The sequence below is a fragment of the Taudactylus pleione genome, unplaced genomic scaffold (assembly GCF_031769625.1).
Source record: "Taudactylus pleione unplaced genomic scaffold, aTauple2 ptg000381l, whole genome shotgun sequence".
Classification (NCBI taxonomy): Eukaryota; Metazoa; Chordata; class Amphibia; order Anura; family Myobatrachidae; genus Taudactylus; species Taudactylus pleione.
Window position 1 is genome coordinate 7,528,596 of NW_028284782.1, and position 15,784 is coordinate 7,544,379.

General features: G+C 40.9%; 1 protein-coding gene across 1 annotated transcript in view; it reads left to right on the top strand.

Moving 5' to 3' along the window:
• Window positions 1-13,338, top strand: part of NEXMIF (neurite extension and migration factor) — a 99,752-nt gene extending 86,414 nt beyond the window's left edge. Inside the window, exons 3-4 of the mRNA XM_088445520.1 lie at window positions 7,871-7,995; window positions 9,017-13,338. Of these exons, the coding sequence (XP_088301646.1) occupies window positions 7,871-7,995; window positions 9,017-13,248 (4,357 nt within the window). The 3' untranslated portion in view covers window positions 13,249-13,338. The remainder of the gene's footprint in view (window positions 1-7,870; window positions 7,996-9,016) is intronic.
• Window positions 13,339-15,784: the final 2,446 nt, after the last annotated feature.

A 15,784-nucleotide genomic window follows, 5' to 3' on the forward strand; every position in this document is an offset into this window, starting at 1 on the left:
TAATAAATGTCCACCACGTGGCATGATTCCCTTCAGGGACGTGTTTAGCACTTCAAGAGCACCAGTCCACTCATGTAAAGAAGATTATGGTGCATGCATGCTAGCAAGACAGTCCCCTCAAAAGCGTCCTGCCTAAATTGGGACAGTTTGTAGGTAAATGTGTAGGCATGGCACAAAGCAAAAGAGCAACTCCATCATGGTGGTTACATGGCCTTTATATGTAAATTAAGTCAAAGAGTATGTGACTGGGTAAAATTGCATTTGGACATTCAGATTAAGGGGGTGTACTTATTAAATAGCCCCAAAAAAAGTACTATTTTTTATCTCCAATAGGAAATATTTTTCAATGCTGTTTATAAAGGAAAAAAAATGCCAGGGCAGTTGAGCAATTCACAGTAATTCTAGGTGCATATTTCAAAAAGATTATAAAAAATAAAATTCAGAAATACAAATAAATGTAAAAAAAGTTTAAATATAATTGTAACTGTAAAAAATTATTTAATGGAATAATAAAGCATTTTTTTCACTGAATAACATCTACAATCACCATCAGTGGTGGATCTAATTTTTGATGCCCTGAAGCTTGAACTGTTATGGGGGCCCCTTTGCAACCAACAACAATTGGGCAGCATACAACAAGGTCCAAAGGGCCTTGCTGCCCTTGCAAGGACGTTGAAGCCCAAATGGTGGAGATGTAGAAACCCCCCAGGGAGTGAGACACTGTAGATGGAGCTGTAGATAGTGTCAGCCAGCCAGTACTGATCAGGGGGGTTTCTGTGTACTCAGAAACCCCCCTACATGCACTACTGTAGAACATATTCTAAGGTCAATATTAAGTACTTCAACCCGTTGGCTTATGATTCTATCACTAAAATAACCCTATTTTAATAACACACACTTAAAAAAACTCCATTGATTTTATTGAAAAATTCACTCATTAAAAAAAAATAGTTTCAGGGCCCCTGAAGCTTAAGCTTCATTAGTTTCACAGTAGATCCGACTCTGATCACCATCCTAAGATAGAGATAGCATAGGAGGACAGCTGAAAGTACAGTAACCACCATGGTACTTCTTAAATATGGGATAACAAGATTCTCCTTTACATGGGGAATCTAATCACATCAGAGCCCCTGTTAATGGTCACCACCAGCGATATCTGATGATGGGCATCACATCCAGTGTGACTTGGTAAATAGGTAGAATGCATAAAAATTCTTATTGGCGAGGGCCTGTAACTAGCAACCAATCAAAGTGCAAGAGGATGTCACACGGCCTCACAGCGTAATACCGCAGAAGAGGTAAATAAATTAATTGGGTCAAACCACAGATCTGGGTTCTGATTTTTGTATTATAATACCACTGGGAACTCATTGTTTTAATCACTACATTGCCCCTCCCCCTGCCCTGAAAAGTGGAGTCCTCCTCTGATTGGCGCAAATGCAGAAGAGGACCCCTATTTGCTCTTCATAGAGCATAGTACGGAGCTTAAGAGGCTACAGTGCCATCACTGGGCCAGTAGCCTTTTATTTCTGGAGAACAGCAATGCAATGTGCAGCCTGTGTGTGTGTATGCAGATGTATCTATTATATTTACTATTTTGTTATTTTAGTAATGGGGCTGCACTGAAAGCATTAATTGGGAATTTCTGTTCCATTTGGTATCTCGCATTATCTTCATCACCCTCCTTCACACTGTCATCATCTCTCCTCACCTTTATTATCATTATATCCCCCTATTATTAGCATTCTTTCTACTCTTCAAGCTCTTTACCTTCACTTAAAGACAAATACAAACAGCACTGCTGTCATAACAAAACGCAATATAACTATTAAAATTAAAACTGAGGCCCTGATTCAGAGCGCTCACTCTGAATCAGGGCCGTCCCTCCTATTGACGAGACCCTTGCGGTAGGGTCTCGCTGCCGCAAGCCCTGGAGTGCTTTTGGCTCTATCAGAGCCAAAAGCACTCCCACTGACATCACTAGTGATGTCCGTGGGGCCGGTCCCAGACGGTAGGCGTTCCCATGGGAACGCCTCCGTCTGGGCAGCCACGCCCCCGGCCCGCCCACCAAAGGGGGCGTGCTGTCTATCACCATCGACAGCACACCCCCTTTGGTGCGAGACCCATAATGACGGCTTGGCCGTCGTTATTCAGGTCTCGCGCATGCGCACGACGGAGCTGTCTCCCTCATGCGCAATTGGGCAACATCGACCCGCTTGCGAGCGCTCAGCGCTCAGGAGCGGGTCTGAATTAGGCCCTGAATTCACAGTGGTTTGCATGCCTGGAACCAGACCGCCTCCATCTGTATGCTTGGTGTCATAGCCATCATCATTACAGCGCGCACTAGTACAGCCCTAGCCTGCTGCAAGAGATCCTTCTGAAAACAGGCAGAATTACTTATGTGAGCAGCTCTGCAGAGCTCACAACTCTGTGAACACACTCTCACTAGACATTGTCTACATGTGAATGTCAAATCATCACCCAGTTGTGCTGCAAGTGGAGATGAGACTGAGTTGGGCATAACGCAGCACTGCCAGAGGCTGAGTATGCACCTCCAGAGCTTAGGCTCTGATTCAGAGCCGGACGCTCTGACAGAACGCTCGCTCTGAATCAGGGGGAGGCTATTTTTTTTTAACGCCCTCCTGCCCGCTCGCATAGCTGTGGGTGACCACCCACAGCTATATTGAGCGGGCAGGAAGATGGTCGCGATAGTCAAGACCATCGCGACCATCGTGCTTGCGACGAGACCCTTGTGGTAGGTTCTCGTTGCCGCAAGCCCTAGAGTGCTTTTGGCTCAAACAGAGCCGAAAGCACTCCCACTGACATCACTTGTGATGTCAGTGGGGCCGGCCCCAGACGGTAGGCGTTCCCATGGGAACACCTCCGTCTGGGCAGCCACGCCCCCGGCACGCCCACCAATGGGGGCGTGCTGTCACTCACCATCGACAGCACGCCCCCTTTGGTACGAGACCCGGAGTGACGGCTTGCCCGTCGCTATCCGGGTCTCGCGGATGCGCATGACGGAGTCGGCTCCGTCGTGCGCATGCACACTGGGCCACCATCGACCCGCTTGCGAGCGCTCAGCGCTCGCGAGTGGGTCTGAATCAGGCCCTTAATCAGTGCCAAAACACACAAGTACCTCTGCAAAATCGACTTCAGTTCAAAACTGTATTAGACACATAATGACAAATTATTGTCAGCCATGTCAGTTTGTTTTAATAATAAACTACATAAAATGTATCTCATCTATTTTATGGAAGTCTTAGGTGTCCCAAGTCTCAGAAAAGGAAAAAAGATTTATCCAGTTGAATTTTATGTTGTCCAATTGGACGATTTGGTATACAAATCCCTGACAGCTTCTGGGCCTCCAAAGTGGAATGCACTCGAATGTAAGTTGATTCCAGTTTTCATTTTCTTTCACAGTCACCTGTAAGTTTTCCAAAGTCCCAACTTGTTTTGTCACTGCTCAACTTCTACATGCTGTCCCCATGAAGGAGTAGAGAAATGAGAGAGAACTGCTCTTAGGCTTATATAATAACACTAATCACATTAATGAGATATATAATAAAGACTGCTGTAATGTTCTTTTACTTTCTTGGTTAATTTTAAACAAATGAGACACAAAGTGGCTTATGCAGGGTGGTTTGCGGGCGGGTAGCGTGGTGCTTCTGTCTGAAAATAGAGCTGACTTCCATTGGAGGCGCCTCCTGTTCACCGAGGGCGTGTGACTGAGTGGGAACATCATGCTGGAGAGGCAGCTCATCACGGTGGATGAGTGGTGGCCGGAGTTTACCTGCAGGTTTAGCGTTTTTTTATTTCGATGGTAGTATTTTTACCAGTTGATGGTGGCGGTCCAATGTTTGCCACCATCAAATGGAAATAATTTTATGTTGTCACAATGATTATTTTGTTTTTTAATTCCAGAAAGCTATGCCTCCTATGGCTTCTTCCTGGCTACTGTGTCTGCATCAGGGCATCTTCATGGGTTCATTGGAGGCGCTCTCTAACTCTCTGTCTGCCTAAGACGTGATCCTGCTCAGGCCCTGACTCCCTTCCCTCTCTAGGCTGCTGCTAACAGGGCACATTGCTAACTCTGATTGGCTCTTACGGTCTCTAGCTGTTTCAGCACCCTGGCCAGCTCCTATACAGCAGTTTGGTGCAAGATTTTTTTTTGTGACTTTGCTTCACTAAAATCATCACTACTTGGCTCCCTTTTGTCACAGATGAATGGTTCATACACCTAAACCTTCCTCGAATAATGCTATATAGAATAGTGAAAACCACATCAAAATCCATCCAGTGGTTCAAGAGATTATCCCAAATGAACAGGCAGACCCCCAAACCGGGGATTTTATTTTATATATAGAGATATATTGATTTAGTGGGCCATTACTAAGACATTTACACCTATTTTGCTATGTTGGTGAATTTATATGTGTTTTGCAAATGAAAAGCAGCACATTTGTGTTTGTCAGATACTATTGGCCTGTACCGGCCCTAGCCCCTTTCGCAGTATGTGCAGATTTCTCCCAGATTCTGATCCTTTCCGTGTAGCTCACTGAGTAGAATGTATGTACATATGCTGGTAGAAGGAGATTTGGAATACAGAATGCCTGTTCCGCTGTAACGACTTTGATGAATTGAAGTACTGTGAATTAAGATTTTTCTGTAACCTTGTCATTTGTAGAGGCCAGCAATGCTGTCATAATATTATGCTACATTATTTTGCCTGACGGCAACAAATAGGATCAAGTGACATTATCTGACATTGCTCTAATTATAGCTGCCATAATCTTATTATAGTGTGGGCTGTGGCTGTAGTATGGATAAATCTATAGGTAGGCGCTACTAAGGTACTAGTTTTACCCCTAGCTGATGGTCACATTAGGGATATCCCCACCCCTCTGCTACACATTTCTGAATAAAATATGTGTCCAAGTGCTCCAGAGTATTGAGAATCGTGTTAATAAGAGTTAGTATTTGTGTGTCTGTATATTCCAACGTGCAGTTATTTCAATAATGTTTCCACCCAATGAATGTTCAGTCCAAAAAATAATCTGTAGGGAGGGTGTTCTTAGATATATATACTAACACTGGGTGCAATATCTGTAGGCTGGGTGTTCATCCTATTATGTCCCAATAATGTCCAAATGATGTTCCACTTATATATATGTAAAGTCTCTCGTTTCCTTCAATTGGATGATGCTGTACACGTCTGCTCCTCCTCTCCACCTCAAAATTACAGAAAGCACAGCATCAGGGAACTTAGGACACTATAATGCAATGTGCAGTGTATGTTCTGTGTACTCACCGAATCTTGCTGCTGTATTGCTGGTCCACCGGTGTCCCGTGCTGCTTTCAATCACCTCTTGCAGCTCTGTTCAGCCTGGGCAGCCTCAATCCAGCTTTCAGCAGCAGCTATAGCTGTATTACACCGGAGCCGGAGTCTGTCGCTGTAGTATGCAGATAAATGAATGCATACCACCAGATGATGGCAGTTATATAGTCCTATGGCCAGGTCGCTGGTACTGTACAATATCTGTTCATTTGCAGCTAGCTTCATAAAGATGCTGCAACACCTTACAGGATCCTGATTGCAAATCCAAGCACATTTTGCATTAATGATGTTTTCTAGCATAATGCAGGGAGAGATAAGAGAAAATATCTTACATATGACAGCTACAGAAGTCAGCTTTCTACCATGTATGTTTTACTGCGGACCACAGGCACAGTGACCTTCCTTGATCCATATACTTCATGCAAACATGTCTAATTATATGTGCCAGTGGACCACAAAATGGCTGCAGGCTTAAAGGAGACGGCAGCATTGGGGCATGCCTTTCAGAGTGTCAACTGGTAGAATATAAACCAACATTTGTCCCTCTTGATGAATCCTGGGACTTGCCAGGTATGCTTCACTGCTGTTGAGTTCTTTAGCCACTTGTAATAAATATTGTAAATCTGAACTAGCCCTAGCCATTTTATGAAATAAACATATTCTATAAAAAACAAGATACTAAATGAAAATTGGTAATCAGTGTGTTTCCCTCCACTATGTGCACATTTGAACCTGGTTTCCACGCACACGAGAACCCTTCTCAGCTGCCAGGAAAACTCAGAGGACAGAAGCCTTCTCCCAATAGCAGCTGTTTGTCTCTTTCACATAAAATCCTTTTTTTTTATAAAGTCATTAAGTTTAAAGATTCTTGTTAGGGAACAACTTGGAGCTGTATTACAAATTGTGGAGGCTTGGTATGGAGGCTTTGTGTAGCCTTAGCTTAGTTTAGTTTTCTAAGACCACGTGAAACCATAACTCTAACCCTAAGAATTTTATTTTTAATGAGCTGACTGCCTGTCTCTTTAGTGGGCCTATTGCAGAATGCCTGGAACTACACTCTATGGCTAGTTTCACACACAAAGGTTTTGTCCGGACGGCAAAAAAAGTTTTTTTCTTCTGTGGATCAATCCCATTCACAAGCAACGGTTTTGTGCCGTGTGTAATGTTGTTGTGTTTGAATCTCTTTTCAATCTGTCAAACTGAAAATCGTGGATGGCAGCGGTCCTAGTCAGTGGTTATCATGGCTGTAAAACGGCGATCGTGCCATGTTCAAGCCCTAATGTATATGTAACTTCCACTGAAATTAAATAACGGAAAAAAAACGTCATTTTTTTTGCCGGACGGACAAATCCCTTGTGATTGAAATAGCCCTTAGCCTATAACATGCATGCATTTAACTGTTCATGGAAAACATGTTGATAGATTTGAGTTTTTTAATTATTTGATTAATTCTGGTGATAGAACATTAACTTTTTTTTTCTACAGACAGTATTGTTATCCTGCATATACATTATAATGGTTTCTAATCTTGATTAGAAAAAGCAAAGGTTAAAAAGCTGCATGCAGTACCATACTATGATTATGTAAAGAATTGCACAAATGAAATAAGTTTTTGAGCTGTGCGTATATGTCAGGCAACTCTAATTAGAGGGTCATTCCCGTAAGAAAATATTTTACATTATACAGGTTGAGTCTCCCATATCCAAAATGCTTGGGACCAGGGATATTTTGGATAACGGAATATTCCGTATTTTAGAATATTTGCATATCCTAATGAAATATCTTGGGAACGGGACCCTAATATAAACACAGAATGCATTTATGTGTTATATACACCTTATACACACAGCCTGCAGGTAATTTTATCCAATATTTTCAATAATTTTGTGGCTCAAGCAAAGTTTGTGTACAGAAATGAAATTCATTTATGTTTCATATACACCTTATACACACAGCCTGAAGGTCATTTTATACAATATTTTTAATTATTTGTGCCTTAGACAAAGTTCGTATACATTGAACCATCAAAATTCAAAGGTTTCATTATCTCAGTCATGGCAACTTATTCCGTATTTCGGAATATTCCGTATTTCGGAATATTTGGATATGGGAGACTCAACCTGTATGCTTTTATAAAGTGTTTTGCAGGGATGTTTAACATGCAGTCTTCCAGCTGCTTTTGGAACTACACATACCAGCATGCCCAGCCACAGTTTTAGTAGGCCCTAATAGCAAAACTGTGGCAGGACATACTGCAATGTCTATATCCACAGCAGCTGGAAGGCTGCATGTAGAATACACCTGGGGTATAGGCTAATGCCCAGTTGTTAATGCTGCTAAAATGAAGCTGCAAGTGAATCCGTGTATCACGGTTCCATTCACTCTGTACAAGAACCTTGCACGGCAGTTATATTTCATCTGGCACACATGACATGGTACACTAGAAAGCTGATGCTGCTGTTGGATGCATCTGTATGAATAGTTACTTCAAGCCATTAGACCAAAAACTAAAGGGAAGCTTTTATTTCACAGGTTGGACACAAGTGGTGAGGTATGGAGTGAGCACCAGAGCGATAAATTGATGGACGGCCAGGAAGAAAGAGACTCTGCCACTGAAGCAGTCAGCACACTTCTAATTAATGGTATTAGCGGACATGGTAAGTTTATTTTGAGGTAGCACACACAGTAAATGCACCTTACTGAATGTAGAGACCACTCTAAATCTGAATTTACTGAACTACTGTACATCATAATTGCCTATTCTCCCAGAATGTATGGGAGACTCCAAAATTTTGTGGAGCTCTCCCAGAAGATTAGGCCACCCTCCTGGATCTCGCTGAATTCCCAAGTGAAGTAGACACCGCTTTTTACAACGCATTTCACTAAGAATTACGTCATCATGGTCCTGCTGCAAATTGTCGCATTGCATTGCAGGGAAGTGGCCATCACATCCCTACATTTCCTACTTGGATCTCCTTTATGGAATCACCTGAATGCAAGGTCCAAAAAATAGGAAATTATGATTTACACTATATTTGATAAGGGCAATTTGTGATGTACATGGGCTGTGTTCACAAGTCAAAAATACCACAATCAAAAACAAATCCTCATATACAACTGCTTTTATTTTTGCTATTAATACATTTATTAAGCCATCTATGACAGAATTAAGTTTAGATTGAATAGTAAGGTTGAATAGTGTGAACAGATAGATATATGAAAACACTGACATTGATGTTCCAATTTGCAAATTCTTAATGCTCAGTGAACATTTCTCTCACCACAAAGATGATCCATTGTGTAGATGATAACCATTTACCATTAAATCCCTGTTCAGCTACTTATACAAGGTACTGCAAATGAGCCTTATGCATACGTTTTTGCAACGCACCCACATATAAATAATGTCATAATGTGTACTTAATTATGCTGGATAGTTATTGATCAAATCTATATTGAAATATAATTAATTTACATAACATGAGGTCCATTGACTATAGTGTGTAGGCCATTAAACAGTATTACCAGTCATTCTCTTGAATGGTTGTTAACAATCAGTAATAGTTTTGCATTTTAGTGACTATCTCCTACTGCACATTGTTGTTTATATACATTTATACATTGAGTAGCTTGATGAACAGTTCCGCTAAAACATTGCCTCTTTACCCCCTGCTGCAGAGCCACATGATCCTGTGGATGATGTGAAGTCCTATGATGCTGCAGATGCTCCTGTCACGTTCCCAGCCTTAATGCAGAAGGAAATCAACGCCTGTCACAGAGCATTGCCAACCATTATTTCCAAAGAGCCTTGCTTGCTGGGCCCTCCTTCTCCCCTAAGGTTATCAGATACATCGGAACATGTTATCAGTGACCCATCATCTCAGGCCATATCCCTGACATCCTGTGTCACCAAAGGTCTAAGTACTTGGTCCTTGCCCAGCGACAGTGAGAAAACACCTTTTACCATCATGGAACCTGGGGCTATGTCAGCTCTGACTGGCGACTGCTTGATGCAACAAAGTCGGACCTGTCTAGGCTGTTTTATAGAATCAAAAGATGGTGTAGATCCAGAGCCTGGTGTCAGTTTGAAAATAGGAGATATAAGTAGAGACTATGACACCTGTCCTGTTTCTGACATGGGGATTCATTGCATGGGTACAGGAGACAGTCTAAAATATGGTGATCAACTACTCTCTGACCAGCTCTTAAGCTTTCCTGTTCATAAATCACGAGAGACTGATAAAAGGGATCAAGACAAGTCTGACAGTGATTCGGAGGACCCTACACAAAAGAACTATTATGAGGGATTGTTACTCGACAAATGCAATGGAGATGAGACATTACTGGCCAACCCTAGCCAGGAGTGGGGCTACTTTGAGTCATTTATTAGTGAGAGTAAAATTGAGCTGCTGGACTTGTGCTCTAAAAATGAGCTGTCTGTAAACTTGTTTTCAGAGGAAGACGTGGATAATTACATGTTTGATGATGATGATTCTACACTTGGCAGTGATGTGTGCTCCTTAAAGATCAGGTACGAATCATTTCAGGACAATGTAAGAGAGAAGACAAATGCTCTTCAAGAAGATGCTCAGTTTAACTTCTTCCCAAGCGTCTTCACTAATTGCACCAAGAAGGAAAGCAAAGGATCAAATAAGAAGGTAGCAGATCCTACTCAATTTAAATTAGAAGAAGGTGGGATATGGGAAGATGATGATGAAGAGGAAGATGATGAAGAAGAAGGTGAGAGTGGGAAATCTGTCTTAAATAAAACTTGTGGAAATATGGATGTTGTGCAATACATAAGCACCAAAAGGGGACACTTTCTGGATTCAGTTAACTCAGCTGAGGACTCGGGAGAGTACAGCGATGACAGCTCATGCAGTGAATCTTCTTATGATGTACTAGGAGACATCAAAGACTGTACAAGATACCTATCACGTGAACACTCTCATTCTCTGATCCAGCCAAATTATGGTTTGAGGGTGAAAAGGAAAGTTAGGTACAGTGATGACTACTTGTACGACATGGATTCCCTGGAGAATGAGAAAGTTGTAGAGAAGAAGGAAGGCACGCCAGATGGACCCAAAGAAGAAGATGATGATGACTGGTGCCCTAAGAAACGCAGGAAAGTTTGCAGAAAGGAGCCACCTGTAATCATCAAGTACATCATTATCAACAGGTTCAAAGGCGAGAAACACATGCTGATCAAACTTGGCAAGCTTGATGCAAATGAGACCACAGTTACTTTGGGTGATGACCAGCTTGGGAAATACCAAAAGCTTGCACCAGTCAAGGAGTATTGGGAAGAAAAGAGGAGGAACACATCAGCCCTTTGTGCACAGAGAAGTCTTAATGGCTCAGAAAATGCCATTCCACCGCGAAAGAGAAAAGGTCAGCTAGCAAACAGACACAGGTTACAAAGGATACAAACAATTGCACAGCCAATAAGCAGGGATTTGCTTTCCTCTTTTGACCACAGGCAGGGGTGCAGCAGCAAAGATAATGCTAGCCTTAATGACTTGCCTTCACTAGCTCTGCAAACCCCAAGCTGTGTGAATGGATTGCATTTAAGTGACATAGCAGAGGTTGCCCCAGTTAAATGCAGATCTTTAGAAAGGGAACTTAAATGTGCAGACCGGAAAGTGATCAGGAGAATCAAATTTAAAAGTGAAGCTAGGTTGAAATGCAAACAGTTAAAATTGGAGCAAGAAAATGCTATTAGTACTGCAGATCCAATAGAAAACTTTCCTGCCACAGAGAACCAGGATTCAGCGGCTCTTTTAAAAGAGGAAAACATTCATAGTGCACCAGACAGCTCTCATCCATCTCAGTGCCACAATGATAATGAAGCTAAAAATTCCCCATTTCTACAAGCCACCTGCACTCCTGACAAGCCATTACCATCTGCTCACATCACTACCAATGTACCAGTTCTCCCTGGAGGGTATCTACAGACATTGTTAGATGCATCAGACTCATCTAGTGGCACTGGTATAACATATTTTGCCCCTCATCCCTTGGGGCAGCACTCAGTTAACATCATGCAGACAGAAAAACAGTTCAGTTCCCTACAACTTGCACAGAGCTGTGTGCTCTCCCCCCCTTCAGAGTCCGAGCTGCAGCAGTCACCCCATCACTTAGATATGGAACAGAGCTTCCCAGACATGTGGCATAGCAAACCCCCTAGCAATCAGGCTGAGTTCATATCAAACCTTAGGGAAGTGTCCATCATATCTGGAGACTTTGCCAGTTCTGCAGCTGTATCAGATACAGACATGACAGCCTCTGGATATAGTCAAGTTCATTCGAACAGCAGCAAACAGCTGTACCACAAAGCATATCTGCAAGAGGGCCAGCTTCAGCAGGATGACTCTTATCAGTCCTGTCATTATAATAGTGGAGATGGGCACTTCATTCTGCAGAGAGGCACACTTAGCACAGACAATGGCAGGCTTATTAGTTTTGACTCAGTAGGCTCATTGTCAGTTAGTTCCAGTAATTACAGCTCTTTAAGCATGAAGTCATGTGAAAAGGATGGAGAGGATGAAATAAGTGATGATTTTTTAGCCCACTGCAGCCCCAAACTTGTAATCCAGCAGAGTATTGATGAAATCACACCACTTAAGGAGTCTACTGACCTCCTGGACATCTCCAACTTCACCCCTGACAAATTCCGCCACTCATCCCTTTCAGAGATGTCCCCGCCAGATACACCTAATCTCTCCCCTCAAATCACAGGCACAGATGTTAAGTCAGTAGGGAACATAAAGGCTTTTCAGAATGGTACCCAGGTTGTGCTCAATGGACCGGAAAAGGCCAAGTGGAACTGTACTGTTCTTCCTCAACAGGAGCAGACTAATAGTGGCTTTGCACTAAATAACCATCAGTTTCAGTTTCATATGTTTAATGATGAGGATTCTGTCAATGTTTTGGAGAAAGGTCCATGCCTGCCAGCATTTGATGAGTCTGCCATACCGATTCATGCCAATGGCAAACCCTCAAAATCTAAAAAGAAACTGTCTGCCAGCAAAAACACAGGTGCCAACCAAAGTTCTTCTCCAAAAAGTAGCAAGAAGAAAAACCCCAAAGCTAGCAAAGGGGCAGATAAAACACAGACAAAAACTCCTCGTCAAATGGGCCCCAAGTCATCGAAGAAAGGGAAAAATGGCAACAGTGAAAAATCACAAAGTGCTGGCAATCGATCAGGTCTAATAAATAATGCAAATCCTACTAAACAGGCTTTAACTGACTGCATGAAGCTTTACGGACCTGGCTCATCTAAGGCAGGGAAGCACGCAGCTGGGGTCAGTGAGTGGACGCTTGATAAAGGTAACAATACTGCATGGTCTGATCCCAGGGTAGGTAATGCCAACAATCTCCTTGACGATGATCAGAGAGAATTTGAGGAACCTTCTAACATTCTTTCCAACATTGCATCTGGCATGGCTGATGTTCAAAGGTTCATGATGGCTTCAATTGAGCCCTTTTATAATCCTGTTGGCCCCAATGACATCCCAGATATACTGCTGTCTCCAGAATCAAACAGCCTAAAATTGAAAACATTGAAAATCTTGGCTGGGACACCACAAGATTTTAAGAAAAAGGTAAATGGCACCTCAGTGGGGGGTTCCAAAAAGTCAACCAACAAGGGCTCAGGTAAGAACAATGCTAAGTTTGGAGTCTTTGATCCAAGCTGTTCACTAGGTTATGGAGCCAACCTTCATGCAGCATTTTTTGATAAGAACTTTGGGAACCTCAGTATTTTAACCAATAACGTACCAACCCACAAAAAGCTGTATCGTCATAAATCAACATCTAAGTCTCTGCGAGATGAAAACTGTAAAGGGAAAAGAATAGACCAAGCACACAAGGACCCAATGGTCACAGCTGCATTTGAGAAACTGAGGTAATGTTGCACCAAAATGTCTCAAACACTTTTTCTTTCTGTTTTTTTTTATCTCACTTGCTAAGCCTGCTGGTCCTTGTTTAGTTTTCCCTTAAAACCAGTCTTAAAAATGCTAAAGCTGCATGATAGTCATTGCCTTGCATTAAAGATGAAGCTGCGCATGACAACTGCTAACGAGCTACCTAAAAATCACTGGTTCCTGACTTGGCCGGGTTTTCCAATGACTAAAGACTAACAAAAATCCTATTTTCTGCTGTTTGGCTTCTTTATTTATGATATACTTATGTGCTTCTTAGTTTCTAATGCAACGATTTTCTTTTCCAAACACCTTGTAAGAATAAAAAAATAAAGTAACAAAAAGGAAAAAGATGTATTGAAACGCAACAATGTGGAATCTAAAGGAAGTGAAACACAGATATTTAGATTCATGTGGCCCCATTGATGTTTTCTTCAGCTCCCCCTGCTGCACGTTCGCAAAATCTGCATAGGAGAATCAGAATGCGTGAAACTGTGTTTATATTCCCACCTATCGAGCTGACATCGAGCATTTTTCTCTCTGCAGGAATCTAGGAATACATTCAAAGCAGAAAAAAAAAAACATTTTGGATTTTCCAAAAAAAAAAAGACATTTTTTTTTCTAAAAAAAAAAAAAAATAATAATAATTACATTGATGTTTATGTTTTGTTTCTTTGGAAAAAATATATGCCTTGTGGATTGTTGATCTGTTAAGTGCTAAAATCCAGGGTTTACATTGTGATGATTTGTTTAAAGGGCAGCTTAATCTGGTATTCTCTGTGAAAGACTGTTTTAAAGTCATACTGTTGTACAGTAGTTAATGCACTATTACAGCCCACAAAAGAAATGAAATTGTGCCAAACTCTGATCTGTGACTGTACATATTTTTATTATATATAATATATATATACAAATATATATTACTACATTTCATTGGTGGGTAATCTCAGTCTGGATCTGAGCCTTTCGCTTTACTGCAAACATTCCAAAATACACATTTTAAGTCACATCATTTTTTTAAAGCACCTGACATACGCAAAGTGACCATGACGCTGCGTTATATTGGTTCCTCAAACTGCGTACCGAACACAGCGTATATAGTGCCATATTTTCTTACCTCATATCATAGCCTGATTAATAGAAAACTTACTTAATATCATCTATATATCCAAGGAAGACCAAAGGTGACAAAGATTCACTATCCCTTGTCTTCATCTCATTTTTTTAAATACTTCAGCACTAAAGTGCGGAGCAATATGCTGCAGGGCCCCATTATTTGACTTCGAAGAAGGGGCCATAGCTTAGTCATAGGTACTGCACAGACATTTGATTCCTAATGCCAGTATTTTGTATAAAACAATGCTTCCTAAAAGCTACTACTGTAAATCTCTAAATATAAGTCCTTTCCCTTAGAATGGTAGTGAGCAGTTACGCCAGTCTGTCAAGAAATAAACCAAGGTTTCCTGCACTAATACAGATTTGTCTGTCTAGATTGAGCCAATGGCTGACATACCTGTATGCAAGCAGGATATCATATATGGTATGCTGCACTGAACTGGAGTTAAAAGCCTTTATTATTAAACAATCATGTTTAAAAATGGTTAGAAGAAATAGTTATGTGCTTTTTAAGACAATATTGGGATTGTTTTTATATGTTTTTTGTTTTCTAAATGTTTCCGCTTTCATTTTAAAGTCACTTTTATGCCATTGCATGTCTTACATGTCATTATATGCAGGGTTTTACACAAGTCTATAATATGTCGGAAACATTATTGTGCCGTTGTTTGACTCTCAAAACACTTATTAGTCTATGTATCAAAGCAAACATGGATCAAATGCTCTACAAGAAGATGTGAGGGGTATATGGATGGCTATATAATTTTATATATAAATATATATATATATATATATATTCTTAAGCAAAACTATCCCATTGATTAAATAGAGTTTATTTCTTTGATACATTTGAGGCCTATAAATGGCACCATTTATCTTTAACTCTATTAAAACAAGGTAAACAATAGCCATAAAACCTGTGTATGCAAAAACAGATAAAAACTGATGATACTTTAAATGATAACAAAAATCTTTATATCTTATTGTTACTATTTAGCTTTCATGTGTGTCATTCGGTTTCTCTAATTGATTAAAAATTAGAACTCTGTGAGCATATCATGTGGTAGATAGCTCATCATTTTGTGTTTATTTCTTAGTGGTTATTGCAGATCATATATTATAAATGTGTCATATGATACACTAATGTATGTACAATCTGATCAAAAATATAAACTTGCCTATCTAATTTAGTGACTATGTTTATATGCAAACTTTAAGTTTACTCTTCAAATGGGCAGTTATAATGTCAGAAGTTGTGACCCATTTATAATCAAACATATCAACTATCTCTCTTCTTGGCATTTAAACCGTTTGCTTGATACATAGGCTCAATGGAATTTTTTTTTTAAATCTGGTGCACAGAGACAAAATGGCGTAACTCACAGAAAACGATCAGAGTCTGACTTTC